At 54.6% G+C, this 19,041-nt stretch overlaps 1 protein-coding gene across 1 annotated transcript in view; it reads left to right on the plus strand.

The window, feature by feature from the left end:
• Positions 1-19,041, plus strand: part of MTMR7 (myotubularin related protein 7) — a 99,210-nt gene that overhangs the window by 67,091 nt on the left and 13,078 nt on the right. The window contains exons 7-8 of the mRNA XM_058289968.2: positions 5,201-5,333; positions 18,149-18,258. Coding sequence (XP_058145951.1) covers positions 5,201-5,333; positions 18,149-18,258 — 243 coding nt within the window. The remainder of the gene's footprint in view (positions 1-5,200; positions 5,334-18,148; positions 18,259-19,041) is intronic.

Below are 19,041 nucleotides of genomic sequence, written 5' to 3' on the forward strand. Positions count from 1 at the left end.
TATTTTCCTATTTGTCTTAAGAAATGTCTGCTCCTTGGGCAGGTATGCTGAAGACAAGAAAAGGAAAAGAAGAGACAGGCTTTACCGCTGAGAGATCGGGAAGCCCCTGTGTTATCGCGTTTTCCCAGAGTTCAGTAAAGGTGGACAGCGCCACCTGCAATTTAATGGCCCGTGATCCAAGTCTGCACTGTGTTGTGCACACCTTCTTGGAAAGGTGGCAGCTGTAGGGCCCGGCATATTCCAGGCGTAAGATAAATTAATCCAGGAGGTTTGATTTGAAGGGCGTATCTAGCACTAAGTGCGTTTACTCGCAGAGATAAGAAGTACGCTGATGCATTAAAGACATTGGTGTCTCACGCTCGTCGTGCCGCCTTCCCGTGTTCGTCCACGCGTGCACACTGCACGTGCGTGTGAGCTGTTTGCTCAGCGCCTTTGTTCTTTTAAAGACCACGTCTGTTTGTGTTCGTTCTGGAGGGTGTTAGGCTCCCTTGGTAGCTGGGAGCCTGTGTCCAGCTTGTCCCCACACGGCGGTGGACGGTGCACACCTGGCCCTGCCCGGGGCTGCCCAAGGCTTCATTAAAAGACAAGGGTCAGGAGGCCCTCGTCCCTTGGGCCAGGCTGGCCGCAGGTGGGAGCTTCTGGTCCCAGTCCTGGTGGACTCCTGAACTGCTCCTGGACGGGAGCCTACCGGGACGCTGCTGAGTATCCTTCCAGAAAGCTGCACTCGGTGCAGGGAGAAAACAGGAAAGACGCGTGGCTGTTGCCGTGTTTGTCCAGTTGTCAATGAGGATAACTCGACTCGTACCGCAGGCGTCTTCATAACTCTGGTTCTGGGACTTCACTTGTTCAGTGCCAGGCGTCCCTCGTCTGACTCTTAGGCCATCCTGCGAGCTCGGAGCGTTCTCTCCTTTCCAGGGACGAGGGCTTAGATTAAGGCGGAACGACCCGCTCCAGGCCACCCTGCCCGGGAACTGTCCCGGGTCCGGCGCGGGCGTGTCTGACTCGCGTCTGCCTGCGCGGCTTTCAGGGTCCCGAGGCTCCGGAGGCGGCCGTTCGAGGCTGGGGACAGCAGAGGGGATGTGTGGCCACACCCAGGGCAGCTGGGGCCGGCGGAGCGGGCAGGGCGCGCGGAGCGCTGGACGCGGCCCCTTCGGGGTGCTGGCCGTTAGGCCCTGGCCTGCGGTCACCCTTGCGGCGACTGCCGAGTAGCAGGATGTCCGGGGGAGGTTTTCTCCCCTTCTGTTTCTCAGAAGGGGCTTCTCTTCCAGGAATCCAGGAGGCGGGGAAATCTCAGAGAAGCAGTCGCAGAGAGTGCGGGTGCCTGAAAGCAGAATCCCGGACCTCTCCTTGTGGGCGGACGTGGTGGCCGCTTGAGCAGGGGGCGGCACTGGGGAGGGGCAGCGGTGCGTGGCGCCAGCGGAGCAGCCTGCCCTGCTCCTGGGCAGGGATGGAGAGCTTTGCTGTGGCTCAGGTGGATGGGAGGAAGGGGCCGTGGGCTCCGCGCCCCGGGAAGCAGGCCGGCCCCGAGGTCCCAGCTGCGGCGGCTGGGGCGGTGGTCTGGGGAAGCAGAGGGGTTCGGCCCAGCCTCGGGGCCAGTGGGTCTCCAGGGCCGGTAGACCTCGCACCCCCGGCCTCCAGGCCCCCAAACATGGACCCTAAGACCCAGCATCTGGGCGCTTGTCCAGAGAGGGCAGCGGGGGTCAGAGCGGGGCCAGGAAAGCAGCGATGGCCAGTGAGGAGAGCGGTGGCCTGTGCAGCTTTGTCAAGGGATCCTTGTCCCTTCTCTTCCCCCCACTGTCCCCCTCTGTCCCCCGACCCACACGGAACCTCGAAGAAGGAAGCCAGGAAGAGAGGCAGCACGCAGCAGACGCCACCTGGCCTGTAACGGCGGAAGGAGGCGACAGTGAGTGTGCAAGGGGCTGGGGATTAGACTGGGCTGGAGGGAGATTGCCCGTCCATCGTGTGTGAGTGAACAGCGGTGACATCTGCCCCTGATGTCCCTTAGCAGAGCGGAAGGTTGACACACGCGGTGTGGGGAGAAGTTACAGGCCTGGAGGAGGCCTCCTGCCTTCATGGCTATCCCTCGTTGGGATTCTTCATCTACCCGGCGATAGGCGGGCGGAGGGGAAGGACCCTCGCCCGACGGCTCGACCGGGACGGCCCAGCCTCGCCTGCCACTGCGTGGGCCTGCCACGGAGCCCCCGGGGTCCTAGACCCCAGGCCGAGCGCGGGCTCAGCTTCCGTGGACACCAAGCTTCCCATGGACCCTGTTTTCATGGTGGGATAAAAGCCGGATCGTTGGATTTAGGGTTCGGGGAAGAACCTGGTTATTTGTTAACACTCTCGGCCCCTTGACTCTCTCTCTCCTGGTCATTCAGTTGCGCGGCCACTCAGGCCACGCGCCGTCCCCGTGCCGATTTGAGGTCACAGGAAACCGGCCAGGTGGTTCGCGCAGCGCGTGGGCTCCGTGCCTGTCCCAGCCGCGGTGGGGCGGCCCGACGCCCGCCCGTCTCCAGCCCCTGCCAGCAGCTCGGGTTTTGCACTCGCGCTTTGCAGGCCCGATGCCCCCGGCCCCTCTGGACTTGTCCCCCGCCCCTCACGGCTCCCCTCCTCGTCCAGTGGCGGAAGCCCAGCCCAGCCGTCCCTCGTCAAACCTGGCCCCGTGCGCTGGGCCAGAGGCATCGTGAGATTTGAACTCGTGCCACGCCACGTCCAGCGCTGGCCTCCCCGGCCCTGGCGTACTGTCCGTTACCAGGTGTTGCGTGCGCGTCCCTCACCCCCACCCAGGGGACGGGAAGTGCCTCTTCCGCGTCTCGTGCTCTCGTCACTGCCTGACGCACCGTAGGCTCTCCTGCAGCGCTTGTGGACGGGTGTCTGGACTCTCTGTTTCAGGTGTGAGCCTTTCTGAACCTAAAGATGCTGACGTTAGCAAAGAGCAGAGAGATCTTGCGTTGGAAAAGAGGGCACTTCTTCCTGCCCTACTTTTTATCTGTTGGGTGTCTTCGACGTAAATTCAAACTACTGCTGTTTTATATATTTGACAGGTTTTAGGAGCTGAAATGAATTGTTCTTTTTGGACTGAATTAGACTTAAGTAATGGTGTTCTGGTTGTATGAAGGACACTCTCTTTATGAATTTATTTTTTAATATTTATTTAATCCCCCCCTCGCGACTTGTTCCTTTCTTTGCTGTCTCTTCTCTGTGTGCATGTGCTGTGCGTTCTTTCTGTATCTGCTTGTCTCCCTCTGTTGGGTCATCTTGGTGCCCAGCTCTCCGTGGCGCTCGGGCCGTCAGCTCTCCGCGGCGTGCGGGGGAGCCCATCTTTACACGGAGCCCCGGGACGCGAACCCAGGGCCTCCCATACGGTAGGCGGGAGCCCAACTGATGGAGCCACAGCCACTTCCCATCTTTACGAATTTTTATTCATTATGAAACCGTATTTCCTGCTTTGAGGCTTTAGTTTTCTCCATCTTATCATGGTAGGGCCTGTAAAATATGTGGAAACCCTGAGAAATTGCATTTCGGATGGTATGTTAAATACTGCCACCTTCTGTTCATTATGTGAACTACACAGTGGAGGTCCTCTTGTGTTACTTTTTTTTTTTTAGCAAGAATACCAATAAATTCTCTCGGATCCTAATTGCTCAGCTGCTTAGAAATGTGAAGATGGAGCCTTAATTAACAGATGACAATAATGATATTATTATATTGTTTTCTGTTCATTACATTTTCTGATGAAGTGCCTGTGCTGTGTGAGGAGTGGGCATAATTTGAATTATTCAGGATATGGAATAAGCATAAGGCTCATGTAACCTGGCTTGGCTTACTGTAAACTGTATACATGTACATAGCCTATTAATTGTTCCATTTTATTAAGTTTGTTGTAAAGGATAAGCCAGCCACTTTTAAAAATACTTATACAATGCAGTGATATTTTATAAGAATAGTAAGTTTCAGAGGAACAATGTCAAAGTAATTTTAGAAACATTTTCCCTTTTAACTAGTTAAACTTTTTAAAGCGTGGGTATACATTATCCTTATTTATTTATTTAATGTTATCTTTAAAATCACATTATCTTACGGTTTTCCTTGGTGAGGACCATCCTTGGCCATCCACAGTTATTGTGCTAGTACTTTTAAAAAAATTTTTAATTTAAATTTTTATATTTTTTATTTTTAGTCCTTTTAATTATGTCAGATTCTCAGAAGCAGGAGAGCTGGGCAAAGGATATGTGTGTTTTTGAGTTAACTTAGCTCATTGAATGCCACTTAGTTTTTGGAAAGTATTGATAATATTCTCCCGATACTTCTTTGCCTTGTGCTTTTAAGAGCAGGTTTTGGTTTTTTTCCCGGTGCTGTGTTCCCAGCTCGGGGTCTTTGCCTGGGAGAGCCCTTTGACCCTTGTGGGCAGAGGAAGGTACTGAAAACGCTCTCCTTGGAGGTCATGGCTCGCTTAGCCACGCAGCAGGCATGGAGGATTAGCAAGAGTCCATCCTTTCGGAAAAGGCGTGCATTCCCCAGCTGGGGCAGAACTTGTCCCCTTCTTGATTGCAGCTCCACAGGGCTGCGGCAGGGGTGTGGTTTCATAAAGTCCCCTGCATTCCTCTTTTCACTTGATTCGGTGATTCCTGGTCCAGGTTTACTGGGATCCTGGGGGATCCTGGTAGACGAGGTGGAATGAGCAACCTTTTCTGTTATTTGCCTGCGTGTTTACTGGCAGTCAGTCTGCTGGCTTAATACCAGAAAATACCAGACTTTCAACTGGCAGAGCCTTCTGTCTGCAGCCGGCTGTAGCTCCTGATAGTCTTCTGCCGACTTAGATCGTAACGTTTGCTGTTCGACTGGGGCACCGTGTCGCTGTCACCGACGTCCGCGTTTAATTTGGCTCCACTGCCAGGGGGCTGCCAGGGGCATCCCGGGGTGACGGGTGGAGCACACGTTGCACACATCAGCAGACGTGTGGGTTCTCTACGCCCGCCTCGGCGCCCGCGCCTGCATGCCCAGGGCAGGCTGCGTGCCTCGGTGCCTCTGCAGGCGTCCCCGGGGGTGGCGGGCGTCCCCGGGGGTGGCGGGCGTCCCCGAGGGTGGCGGGCGTCCCCGGGGGTGGCGGGCGTCCCCGGGGGTGGCGGGCGTCCCCGGGGGTGGCGGGTGGCTACTGTTCCGACCACGGTGCTGACCGTTCTCCCGCTGACTGCTGCAGCTCAACGCGATGGCGAACCGCGCCGCGGGGCGAGGCTACGAGAACGAAGACAACTACTCCAACATCAAGTTCCAGTTCATCGGGATCGAGAACATCCATGTCATGAGGAGCAGCCTGCAGAGGATGCTGGAAGGTGAGCCATCTCCTGCAGACAGCGGCCGAAAGTGCAGGCATCCGCTGTCCTGCCCGGTGGAATAGGAGTCTCCTGGCTCTCAAGTTGCCTCCTGGGTGGCCCGTGGGCAGCATGGTGCACCGGGCATGGCCCTGCTGCGGGGCCTCTCGCGCCCCTCACGACCTCGCTGGCGTTTGTCGAGCGTCCGTGGGGCCTGGGCGGGCCAGCACGGGGCGCCTCGGCCAGGGGCGCGGCGGGCTGCCTTCCGATTCGGTCGTGCCTGGGTGATGCTGGTCTGAAGCCCATTCAGAGCCATCTGGGGTGGAGCCGTCCCCGTCCCAGCCTGGAGCCTGGTGCTGAGGGTCCCTCCCGAGTGGCCCCGCTGGAAGGGGCCGGAGCCCACGCGGAGGCCACACACGCGCTCCCGTGGGCAGGAGGGCGGGAGGCCGGCTCCGTCCTGGAGAAGAGGTACTGACGCCAGGCCGGCCGTGGCCGAGCAGCAGGGGCCTCCGCGTGTCAGCGGGGCCCGCAGGCTGTCGCCGCCTGCCCTTGACCCTGCTGGCCGGCCTGGCCCGGGGGCTCCGTGCTGGCCCGTCCACTGCTTCAGGCTGCGGAGGGAACGAGGGGAGGCGGGGCGAAGGCGGGGCCCAGGGCCGCGCGCCTGGACACCTGGGCGCCTGGGCGTCCCTTCCAGAGGGGCCCAGCGCTGTGTCCACACTCCTGAGGAGGGGCACCGGGGGCTGTTCTCAGAGGACACGGGGCCTGGAATGAAGGGGGGGGGCGGTGCTGGTTGGTTTTTCCAGGAAAACCCATTGGCCCTCGGTTCTCTACTTAATCAGAACAGCGGGGCGTAGTGAGAACCTAGCGGGGCCCGGGGAAGCTTGAGTGTCCCCCCCTTCTCTTCCCTGGACGCTCTGGTTCATCTCAGCGATTATGACGCTTGGACGATGTAGCAGTTTGATGTAGTTGTGAATTCCAAAAATAGATACTGGATTATGTTTGTAAACCGGTCTGTACCTGGGTGTGATTAAATTACAATTAGGGGGAATTGGACTTGGCTCAATGGGTAGAGCGTCCGTCTACCACATGGGAGGTCCACGGTTCAAACCCCGGGCCTCCTTGACCCGTGTGGAGCTGGCCCACGAGCAGTGCTGATGCGCGCAAAGGAGTGCTGTGCCACGCAGGGGTGTCCCCCGCGTAGGGGAGCCCCACGTGCAAGGAGCGCTCCCCATAAGGAGAGCCGCCCAGTGCAAAAGAAAGTGCAGCCTGCCCAGGAATGGTGCCACACACACAGAGAGCTGACACAGCAAGATGACACAACAAAAAGAGACACAGATTCCCGGTGCTGCTGATAAGGATAGAAGTGGTCACAGAAGAAGGTACAGCAAATGGACACAGAGAGCAGACAATGGGGGGGAGGGGTGGTAAGGGGAGAGAAATAATAATAAAAAAATTACAATTAGGGCTTTGATGTTGGACTTTTGAGCTGGAGCCTGAGAAGTGAACACACAGGAGAAGAACACAGAGGAATAGAGACGGCTCCTTAGACATGGCAGAGGCCCCAGGGAGAGAGACAGAGTCTTTTGCCTGATAGTCTACAGCTGACCTTGTGGAGAAAACAGGACCTGAGCCCAGAGGAGCCCAGGAAGCCTGAACCCGGGCAGATGTCGTCAGCACTCTTGCTCCAACACGTGAAAATAGACTTTGGTGAGGGAAGTAACTTATGCTTTATGGCCTGGTATCTGTAAGCTCCTACCCCAAATAAATACCCTTTATAAAAACGAACCCGTTTCTGGTATTTTGCATCAGCACCCCTTGGGCTAATACAGATGACATCAGCTCACTTCTGGCTTTTGGTACCTGCTGGGAAATGAGAGGACCTGGACCAGTGATTTAGCTGGGCTCTTCCTTCTGGGACAGACTGTGATCCTACAGTTCAGTGCCCCTGATTGGAAACACTTTATCTTTGAGCATTTGAGGGGTCAGAAGAGATCCCGAAAGTACAGCCCCAGAGCTGCCTCCAGCGGACGTCCGTGTTGGGGGCATGTCTCAGTCCCAGTCCCCATACCCTTGGCACGACTCAGCATCTTAAACTTCTGAAGGTTATCGCTTGTATTTCAACTGTCCCTGTTACTGTGTACTGAAAATGCATATTCGCTGGGTGCTCTGACTGACAGGGTGGCCTAATTTCAGCATGAAGTGTGTTCATCACGGTCAGGCTTATAAAAACATCTTGATCAATAGCATTTTCCTGTTCTATTTGGTCATTTCGTACACCGACTTTCAAGAACACAAATTCTCTTCTGTCAAGAGAGTGGCCCTCGAGGGTGCCGACGGCATCTACGTTTGGCTTTCGCGTTTGAACTGGCTCTTTGGTTTCTCTCCTGTCCGCTTGTCTGTCTTCTCACTCCCTCCTTCCTCCGAGGGTTCGGCAAGCTGCCCGCGTCCCAGGGGCGGCTGTGTTTCGTAAGGCTTCGTGGCACCCCTGGGGCACTTCTCCAGCCGGGCGTCAGGGCAGTAAGCAAGGACGCCGTCTGGACACCCTCCAGGGACTTGACCACTGTTTGACTAGCTGCTTTCACCGCGTAAATCATAAACCACCTGCCAGGCTCGGCCGGCAAGGCGAGGCGACCGGGGCTGCGCCCCCGCTGCTTGCCCTTCACGCCGCAAAGGTCAGCAGCGCCGGCCACGTGGTAGAGAGGGGAATTGGCTTTCCGTCGTGGTTACGATTTTCATCCGTTGTTTTCTATTTTCTATTTTATTTCTTTAACCACTGTTACGGGTATTCTCTGAATAGGTTTTTGAGTAACAGGAAAGAAAAATTGTTTGCCTCCGGGCTCCCAGCTGCTCTGCCTGTGAGCAAGAGCAGCAGGAAGTTTCATCAGAAACGTGAACGTCGGGCCGAGGTCACATCCCGCGTCGGTCCCTTTGTGGAGCTGATTTAGTTGTACCTTTTATTGATAAGCGCTAAGCAGAACTATTTTAGCGGCCGTCACGGCTGCCAGGGAGATCACGGGGACGCCCCTCGGTGCCCCAGCCTTTTACGCGGGCTAAGTGCTGCCCACGGTAGCTTCTGCACAGGGAAGGGGTGTGCCCGCAGGGAAGGGGAGGAGGCCCTGCCTTGGCTTTCCCAGCCAGTCGAGGGCCCGGAGCAGCTCCCCCAGACCCCCCGCTCCCGGGGCACCCTCGAGTCGGGAGCAAAGGGCAGGGAGGGGAGAGCTGTGGGTAACTGCTTCCACCTGGCGCTGGCTGCGCGGGAACTCCTTTTTATAAATATTGTGGGAAACACAGGGACGTCCTCCTGCTTTTTTCAATCAAGATCCTCTATCCTTTGGGTGTTGTCCAGAAAATCACACCTTCTCCCAGCTACTAGTTTTGTAGCTGAACCACACAGGAATATTAGGCTAATAGTGTTGTCCATTGTGTCGTTCTGCATACCTGCCTGCTATTGGCTGATTTACTTATTTAACTAAAAATTGAATAACTGCTGTGTGCCAGGCTTCATAAGTATTTTTGCTTAAATGATTTTATTTGATTTTCAGTAGGAGCAGTTTGTGTTATTTTCTGCATTTTATATAGATGAAGAATCTCTGAGAGTTTAAACAACTTTAAGCTAATTTTCCAAAGAGGAAACAAATAAGTTGAAACAAAGAAACTTGAAGAAAAACATTTAAACTAGCTCTAGTAATTAACACAATGTGAGCTAAAATCTCAAGGCACCATTTTTCACCTTTTAAAAAAAAATTGAAATACGTAATACTGAAAAGAATGGTGAAACTAGTATTTTTAACTATGCCTGGTATCATTTAAATTGATTTAGACATATATTTTGTTTAGAGGGACAAATATATTTTTATTAAACTGTGTCCCTTTAGGGGAATAATCCAAATTATGGTTTAAAAAGAAAGACATAGAGGTGCTTATATTGATAGCAGTGTTTTATTTATAAAAGTAGGAGAGTGAAAGCCTCATGAACGTCCAAAAATAGTGGACTTACTAAAGAATTTTGTCCTACCTTCTCGAAGGAAACTTTTGCATCCATTAAAAATTATAAATATGAGGCATACTGTGATAACATTGTGTCTGAAGTCAGTGAAAAACCAAAAGTCAGGTTGTAAGGTTGTCTGCAGTCAGATTAACCGTCCAACCAGTGTGAAGAAATGCCAGGAGAGAACTGTCCAGAACGGCAGGTACAGAGCGTGGAAAGAAGCCATGCTATTGGCCGACAAGTATAGAGCTCCCTTTTTCTTCTTTATTTAAAAATATTCTCTATGGTTGGTATATCCTACTTTTAATTCATATGTTTTTATTTATTTATTATTATTCTTTTTTAAAGATTAATTTTTGTTTCTTTCTCCCCCCTCTCTCCATTGTCTGCTCTCTCTGTCCATTTGCTGTGTGTTCTTCTCTGTCCGCTTCTATCCTTATCAGCGGCACCAGGAATCTGTGTCTCTTTTTGTTGCGTCATCTTGCTGTGTCAGCGCTCCATGTGTGCGGTGCCCCTCCCGGGCAGGCTGTGCTTTTTTGGTTCAGGGTGGCTCTCCTTATGGGGCGCAGTCCTTGCACACGGTGCTTCCCTATGCAGGGGACACTCCTGCGTAGCAGGGCACTCCTTGCGCGCATCAGCACTGCACGGGTCAGGAGGCCCTGGGTTTGAACCCTGGACCTCCCATGTGGTAGGCGGACGCTCTATCAGTTGAGCTAAGTCCACTTCCCTCATATGTTTTTAAAACTGCCTTCCCAGGACCCCATAACAAAGCAGGATTTGCACCCGGCACTTTCCCTCTCACAGTGGCCCATTCTGATCTGTGGTCCTGGCATTGGACAGGCTCCCAGCTGACCGCTGCACGTGGTAATTTGTGGAGCGATTACTGCTCACTGGCCACTGTGGTAATTTTTTAAAACTCTGTTTGCTGTAATGCGGTAGCTACTCGTACTATCCCCATTTTACAGCTGAGGAAATGGAGGCTAAAGGCCCTGTGCAAGCTCACAGCAGGGGGGCTGGGCCACGGCCCCCACTAGTGAGCCTGAGCCCAGGGGCCGCTCTCCTGACCGCTGGGCTCCCTGCCTCTGGAGAGGGGGCTGGGGCAGGCAGCGCCTGCTGCTCTACGTGGCTGAGACCCAGGTTTGGGTTCTTGACTGAACTTGAACAAAGTTACTTCCTTAGTCGTAAAACAGTGTGAACGCTGCGTCTTCCCTTTTTAACACATAGGTTTATTAAGAAGAGTCCTTGGGAAGCGTACTTGGCCCAGTGGATAGGGCGTCCGTCTACCACATGGGAGGTTCACGGTTCAAGCCCCGGGCCTCCTTGACCCGTGTGGAGCTGGCCCATGCGCAGTGCTGATGCGCGCAAGGAGTGTCGTGCCACACAGGGGTGTCCCCCACGTAGGGGAGCCCCATGCGCAAGGAGTGCTCCCCGTAAGGAGAGCCGCCCAGTGTGAAAAAAGCACAGCCCACGCAGGAGTGGTGCTGCACACACGAGAGCTGACACAACAAGATGACATGAGAAAAAGAGACACAGATTCCTGTTGCCACTGACAAGAATATAAGAGGACACGGAAGAACACACAGCAAATGGACACAGAGAGCAGACAACTGGGGTGGAAAGGGGAGAGAAAATTTTTTTTTTAAATCTTAAAAAAAAAAGAAGAGTCCTTGCTCACTGTCAAGTGCTTTCCAATGTACGGCGCTTTATGCTTTCTCTCGGGAAGCGATAATGTACTTAAAATAAGCACTCAGTAAAATTGCCAGGTTCCAGGACTGTGGATTAATTCAGGCTTCCAGGCTCATATTGGGGTGCTTTCTTTGGGGTACGTTTTCCTAATTTCTTTATTCAAGAGGCACAGAGGTGGGCAGCACAGTTTCCAGTGGCACGTGAAAGCTCACCTCACGACAGGGTCTGTGTCGAGGCAGCAAAGTTCATCAAAAATAATGTAATCAGGGAAGCGGCTGTGGCTCAATCAGGTGGGCTCCCGCCTACCATATGGGAGGCCCTGGGCTCGCGTCCTGGGACCTCCTTGTGAAGGCGGGCTCGCCCGCACACTGCGGAGAGCTGACGGACCGCGCTTGCTGAGAGCTGGTGCAGCAAGATGATGCAACAAAGGGAGACAAGCAGACACAGAAGAACACACAGCGAATGGACACAGAGGGCAGACGGCAAGCAAGCAGCAAGGGGGAGGGGGATAAATAAATAAAAAATAAATCTTAAAAAAAACATAACGTAATCAACACATGTCGGCCTCACGGGAGTCCCCTCAGCAGGGCGTGTTGTGGGGCTACAGGCCTCAGGCTGCGCGGGTCAGATGGCGTGGCGCTAGGGCGGCGGGCAGGAGCCCAGAGTCGAGTCAGCGTTGGCGCAACAGGATGGCGAAGCCCCGTTTGTGAGGGGCCCGGCAGCTCCAGTGTGAAAGGTCCAGGTCTCTTTCAGCAGGCCCAGAACCGTACCCACTTCGTGGCCGAGACGTGGCAGCATGGGCTGTGCCTGCGGAGCGGGGCCTGTGGCACAGTCGGGGGCCCGGGGGTCGCGTCCAGTCCTTCCTCCTCAGCGGGTCCCGAGGCCAGAGAGCAGGAGATCTTGAGGTGTGACAGGTTGGTTGAAAGCAGACGACTCTGTGCGTGTCTTGGGGGCGTCGCGCGGACGTCGTGGGCTTGTCGTGGCTGGATGAAGACCAGAAGGGAGCGGTCCAGGACTCCAGGGCCAGGGTTGCCAGGAAATATTTCTTTGCTCAGAGGTGAAGGATGTGGCTGTCAGCTCAGACGTCCCTTTTGCGCGATACTCACTTCCCCTGCTCGTGGCCTTCCTTACTGGGTGATGGCTAAGTCAACCTTTATAGCTACTTCGAGCTGAACTTTTGGCTGAGACCTGAGTGTCTCTTCCCACGTTGCCTACACTTTTATACTAAGCAGTTCTGCCTCCTTGCCATGACTAAGTTCCTCCGATTACTAACCCATTAGCTAAGACCACCAGCCAGTCTTGGCTGAAAATCTGGTCATCGTTCTTCCCTGGAATTCAGCACCCCACCCCCTGCCCCACAGACCACCCCTTGCCCAGCCTCGAGCGCCTCAGGCGGCAGCCGTGATCGTGACCGCTAGCGAGGGCTGGCTGGACCAGCGGGCTTCTCTGGCTGGAGGAAGGAAGCGGAGCAGGAGTGCGCGTCTCGCGCTGTGTGCTGAGAGGGGAGGTGGGCTGTGGCTGCAGAGCGCGGGGGGCTCCGGGCGGTCCAGGTCGTGATTTTCCGAGCACGGAGCCGCCCTCCCGGGTGGGTGGGCCGTGGCCGGGATTCCTGGGCCCCGGGGAGTTAGCTCGCCTCTGGGAAGCCCACCTCCCTGGCTGGCCGCTGGGAGCCACGCCTCGCCCAGGAGGTGGGCGGCGTGTGCCGGCGCTGCACCTGCTGACAGTAGGTGCTGAGTAACAGGGGCCCTTAGGCTCAGCCACGCAGCACGCAGTCGGGGAGAATTTTCTCTGTGCTCGGCAGTGGGCAGAAAAAGGCTTCATTCATCATTACAGAAGGAAGTAACGGATCTTAGTGTGAAAACCATGGCAGCAAGCAGCGGCCGTGCGGCCACCTGAGGGTCCCCGTGGGTACGTGAGGTGGTCGAATGTCTTAACGGGACGGCCACGCCTAAGACTTCCTGCCCGGGTGGCATTACTGAAGGAGGGGACAGAGCGTATCTGATCTCATGAGAGAAGAGTGGCTTTTTTATCCTAATTACGCTTTATCTTATGGTTCACCGAGACCACTCAGAGATAAATTCTAGAGTTTCTCCCTCAGAATTCTCGTTTCACATTTTGTTAATCAGGATGGTCAGGTTTGGGGTGGCCTGCCTTTGGCCTGGAATATTTGGTAAAGGAGTGCTCATAGCAGTTGGCCTATTCCACGCAACTAAAGACAGACATGGCGGCGGACTTGGCCCAGTGGTTAGGGCGTCTGTCTACCACATGGGAGGTCCGCGGTTCAAACCCCGGGCCTCCTTGACCCGTGTGGAGCTGGCCCATGCGCAGTGCTGATGCGCGCAAGGAGTGCCCTGCCACGCAGGGGTGTCCCCTGCGTAGGGGAGCCCCACGCGCAAGGAGTGTACCCCGTAAGGAGAGCCGCCCAGCGCGAAAGAAAGTGCAGCCTGCCCAGGAGTGGCGCCGCACACACGGAGAGCTGACACAACAAGATGACACAACAAAAAGAGACACAGATTCCTATGCCGCTGATAAGTATAGAAGCGGACAAAGAAGACGCAGCAAATAGACACAGAGAACAGACAACCGGGATGGGGGGGGAGGGGAGAGAAATAAATAAATAAATAAATAAATCTTTAAAAAAATAAAGACAGACGTGACTAATTTTAGTGACAAGGCAAGCTGTCTTCCGGAAGGTTGTCGCGGGGGCTTGGCAGCTCCGCGCTTGCTCGCCAGCCACAGCCAGGGCCCCAGGCCGGGGAGCGCGTCGGCCCTGGCAGCTTTCTCCAGCGTGTGTGAGGGCCCCGGGGCCGTCCACCCCTGCAGCCTCTGCTACACGTGCTGCTTGGAGCACGGCTTCCCGCCTTCCTGCCAGCAGCTCCAGCGCACCTGACTTCTGACTTACACGCTGCAGGGACGCCAGTCGGAGCTTCTGTGTCCCCCCGATACTTGGCAGCTCCGCGGCACCCCTTGTCTTCCCCCAGTCGAAGCCTCCGTATCTGCGGGTCCATTTGCCGTCACATCCTGTTTAGACGGTCACTTGCCGTAAACCTGCCTTCAGTCCAGTTCTGTTCATCCTGCTTTGGTTTGTGGACGGACTCTGTGATTCTCTACAAAAAAAATAACAGGGAATTGGATCCAGAGGCCTAGAGTCACATCAAAACCTGCTTGCTGGGCCGCGGGCCTCTGAGCTCTGCCTGCTCCTGCCAATCGAGACGCTGTGGGTGGAAGGTCCTGCGGCTCGTGGGAAAACCAGCCGGCCCTCGGCGCTGCGTGGGGTGGACACGATACGGATGGACACGTGCATTTCAAAATCCGTTTGCCGCAGAGCCTGCACACGCTGCACCGTGTCTTACTGTTCCCAACCCGTGTGGAACCCAAGAGCGCACGTTCCCGCCGTACCCTGTGGATTTGTCTTGAGACACAAAAGTCACATGCTCAGCTGGTAAACTCCAGTAGGGCATTCCTTTGTGAACCTGCTGCTCGATTTTCTTTGGAGTAACGGTAATTAGTATTCCTGGACCGTGTACGTGTACGCAGGTATACGTGCATTTCCGTGCGCACATGCGTGTTAATTAGTGGTCCCTCCAGCAGTGCTAACCCGACAACATGGAATTTAGGCTCCATTGCGTCTCACTGCTTTACGTAATCACCAGATTTTTAAAAAGAAAACCAGGCTATAAGAAGATGGCTTTTATGGTATGAATTGTATAGAGATTCCAGAAAACTGTCATCCTGAAATGAAGCTGGTGTTATTTTAAATAAAGACTAATCTTCAGTCTTGCTGGTGTCCCGTAGAGAAGCGCCTGCACAAATCTGTGCAGTTAATGTAAACTTCTCTGTAAAGCGGTTGGCATGGGGCAGGGAACACGCGCATAATCGTTTGAACACAATTGTGAAGTTTATTCTGTCACCGTGGTGGGCTCTGAGTAAAACCGGAGACCCCCAAGCTGACTTACCCAGCAGCCGCCGTGTTCCGGTCGTGATGACGTCCTCGGTGAAGGGTGTCCCCTGCCAGGAGGCTCGGTGACGAGCGAGGCTCGTTGCTTGTTCCTTGTTCGCCTCTTGGCGTCAGGTGGGAAAGGGACAGTGAAACACTGGCTGAGCGCAGCGTGAGTCAGGCTGGTAGTGACGGGCAGGCGTGCACGTTTCAGCCTCACCTCCTAGGGCCCAAGACCAGTCCCCCGGGGTTCAAAGAGAGACTTTCCTTGCACCCCCCTGCCCCCCACTCAGCAGCTGTGCAGGAAGAAACGAGGTCGGCGTAGGAACTATCTAAGGGAGATCTTCAGAACCTTATTTTCTTCCAAGTAAATGTCACATTTCCACAGGTTCCAAAATCGCCCATCTTACCTTTTCTCGTGTTTGCTTTTCGCGTGGTTTATAAATGTCTTTATGGGATTTAGTTGCCTGTTATGTCAAACAAACATTGCTCGGGCCGGGCGCAGCTGTCCTGGTGGGTAAGTCCACTCTCTGTCATCTGTGGCACATGTCCCTGCGAGCAGCTGCAATGAACTTTGCTCAGCAAAATGGCTTGGCTTTGGCCACCGGAGTGAACAGATCAGTACTTGGTCTTAACCTGAGTTTATCCAAACAAGTCTTAATTTGAAAACCCAGGCGTTAAGTGTCGCTGTGCCCTGTGCTCTCCCGTCTGTCGTTGTGCCTCCATCGGCTGAGAAGCTGTTTGCTTTCCACGCCGCCACTCAGCCCCGAGGGGAAAGCAGCTGGGAGGGCTGGGAGGCTGTTGTACCTGGCATGCACAGGTACCATTCCCGAAAACAGCAGTGCGGATGGGGGGGCTTCCTCGGGGGCAGAGGAGCCGGGCCGCCCAAGGTGAGGTGAATGCAGAGAGAAGCCTTTGAGCAGGCTCTCCTTTTTTTAAAATAAAATTTTTATTTAAAAGATAGATTACATAAAATGTTACATAAAAAAATAGAAGGGATTCCCATATGCCCCACCATCCCAGAATCCTCAGGCCTGGGAAACGAACTCCGGACTAGAGTGGACTTGCTAGTATTCTACTATGATTCTAGCCATGGAAGAACTTTTACCATTGATGTGGAGGCAGTGGCCACTGGAGGTGCTGAGGGCAGGGAGAGGGACAAAGAGGTGTACTATGGGGGCATTCTCGGGACTTGGAATTGTCCTGAGTGACAGTGCAATGGCAGATACAGGTCATTATCTATCTGGCCATAGCCTGCAGAGTTGAGTGAGAGTGTAACCTACAAGGTACACCTTCATCCACACTTAGTGGCCCTGCTCCAAAGTGTGTTCGTCCTTCGCGATGACTGTACCAGCTAAGGAAAGAAGTTGGTACCGTGGGAAAAGCTCCTGCAGAGGAGCTCGGGGCTGGCGCCCTCCGTGGCATCCCCTCCTTTTGGCACCAGCCGTTTCCAGGTTAGCTGGAAGCCCCGGCGTCTTGCTGTCATTCCCAGGCCTTGCGGGAGAGGAGGCAAAAAGGACCGTTTGATCTTGGGCTGAGCTTCAGAGTCTGGGTGCCAAGATCCCTGGGTTTTAAAAATAAGCGAGAATGTGCCAGCCCCACGCCCTGCAGTATCACCTGGGACTTGGCCTGCGTGGGCGCAGGTGGGGGCCGTTGACCAGGGAAGGCTGTCTGTGCGATTCGAAGGGACCCACGGAGCCCCGAGCCTCCACGCCGTGGCGGGTGTATACATCCAGACTGGCCAGAACATGCTGCGTCCTGGCCGAGCGGTCCTGCGGGGCATGCGGGGCGGGCGTGCTGGGTGCGCAGTGGGGCCGCGTTCGGCCTCTGCATCGACCTGGTGCTTCCACCCCTGGGGCCACAGGAAGTCCCCTGGCTGGACTGCTGGAGGGCTGTCCGCTTCCTCCCCAGGAGCCTGGCCTCAGCCAGCCCTCCCCTCCCAGCCCGGCTCCACTCTGCCGCCTAAGAGGAGGTGAGCCCACCCATCGCCCTCTTCTGCCCATGGCGCAGTCCCAGGGGCAGGAGACGGCACACAATGCCGCCGGTTCTCACATGGCTGCGGTCTCCTGCAGTCCAGGACTCAACACGTGTCCTTTTTGGGGTGGCTTGTAAATGCCAGAAAACAAGAGGGAACCCTCCGTCTGCTGGTCCTTGGGGGCCGGGACGTCTGATGAATTAAATACTGAGGTTAAGTATGTGCTCATAACGCAGGTGCGGTGCTCTTGAAGCACTGACAGCGCTGGCTCTGGGAGGTTTAGAGTCGGAAGGGCAGTGCACCTTCCCTGTTACAAAAAGGAAGACGTTGAGGCTCAGAGACTTTAAGTGACGTGTGCAGCATTACACACATGATCATGGACAAAGTCGGGATTAGGAAACAGGGCTTCTACCCTGCCGTGCATCACAGGGTACGCTACAATGTTCAAAAGAAAAAACAGTCTGTTGAACATGATTTAATTTTTATTGGTTGATTTATAGGACTCTTCAAAAGGGCTTAAAAGCATAAAACCCATAACCTCGTTATATGTTACCTAGAAGAGCAGCTCTAAAACTTCTTTATGCTTTAGGTTAAGTAAAAGGTTAACCCTCTAGACAAGAGCTGCTCGTGCTAATATTAGAAAAGTGTCCACACCCTTGCCTTAATCGTGTAAAGATAGATACCATCAGGATCCTAGGACTTCATTTTCAAAGGAAAACTCCGAACTTGATGCTCTAGAAGGGTTCAGAAACATGGGACCTCTTTCTAGGCTCACTGGTTTGTACTAATGGGCAAGGGGTATAAGCAATGGGAAGTTGAGCATTTGCGCTTAAAACGTTTAGCACAGTTCTGTTTGGCATTTTTTTTTGCCCTGATCTGAAGTGGTTTGGGGATGATGAGTTCTAGGTGGGGGACCTCGGTCATTGTGAGGTTTTTTCTCTCTGTAGCACTCCACGTTTGGAATGTGTGCTGGGAGGACAAGTACCATTGGCCATGTGCAGTGATTTTCACTGATGTGAGGTGTTTAAACTTTACAAACGTAACACCTCTAAACAGGAGCAGGGTCCCTCCTGACCAGAGAAGGTGGACAGCTGTCCTTGAAACGGTTCAGGAGAAGCAGGTCCAGTAAGCGCGAGCATCCCCCGTGACGCCAGCCTTCCAGAAGATGCCGCACTAGGGAGTGGCCCGCAGAGGTGGCTCGCCGTCGAGGGAGGGCTCGCCTTTGTCTGACGACGTGGTTTCCCTTGCAGTGTGCGAACTTAAGTCTCCCTCGATGAGCGATTTCCTGTGGGGCCTGGAGAACTCGGGCTGGCTGCGACACATCAAGGCCATCGTGGAGGCGGGCGTCTTCATCGCAAAGGTACGTGGTGCGTGGGGCAGGCCCCGTCCGCCCGCGGCCCCGCCCAAGCGGAGCTGCACCGAGATACGCCGGGGCTGGACGGGGCTCTGCTGGCGGTTCATCGGCACAGCCGCGAATGGTGACGCGGCTGCGATCGTTCTCTTCAGCTGGGCCTGGCGCTGGACGGAAGGCAGGATTTTCTGCAGGAGGGTCGAGCCAGGTGTGAGGCGCATCGGGGATGGGTGCCGAGGCCTGTGTCTTGGTAAACAGATGGGCTCTTCTTCTTAACCACGGCCTCAGAAGAGCCTGTTCTCAGCTGTCGGGGCTTCCATCCTGCCAGAGCAAGCATCTTGCTGCAACTTGGGCACAAATGTTACCGAAAGCATTGCCCATCTCGCTTGCAGTGACCTTTTATAAATTCTTCTCAGAAACAGGCATAAAGAGAACTGGATCTTTTAAGATGACATGATTTGTGCTCCTTAGTTAGAGAATTCATTTATCAACAATATTTACTTAGCACCAGGCACTCTTCTAGGTGCTGAGGGCACAAGGCTGAATTAAACCAGCTTATGTCGCAGCGTGGGAGAGTTTGAGCTGGTGATCCGTTCTGTGAAGACTTCTCTGCCGCGCTTCCTGCCAAGATACTTGGCTGAAGACTGTGTGCCCCTTTGCAGGAGCAAATACTTTTCTTGGCAGAGGTTTTCCTGTGTAATTCCTAACCCTTGTTTTCTGTGCCTCCCGCTAGACTCATTCCTGGGCTCCCGTCCTCCTCTCTCTTCCTTCGTGGTTTCATAATTTATAAAT

This window comes from Dasypus novemcinctus, chromosome 29 (assembly GCF_030445035.2).
Source record: "Dasypus novemcinctus isolate mDasNov1 chromosome 29, mDasNov1.1.hap2, whole genome shotgun sequence".
Lineage (NCBI taxonomy): Eukaryota > Metazoa > Chordata > Mammalia > Cingulata > Dasypodidae > Dasypus > Dasypus novemcinctus.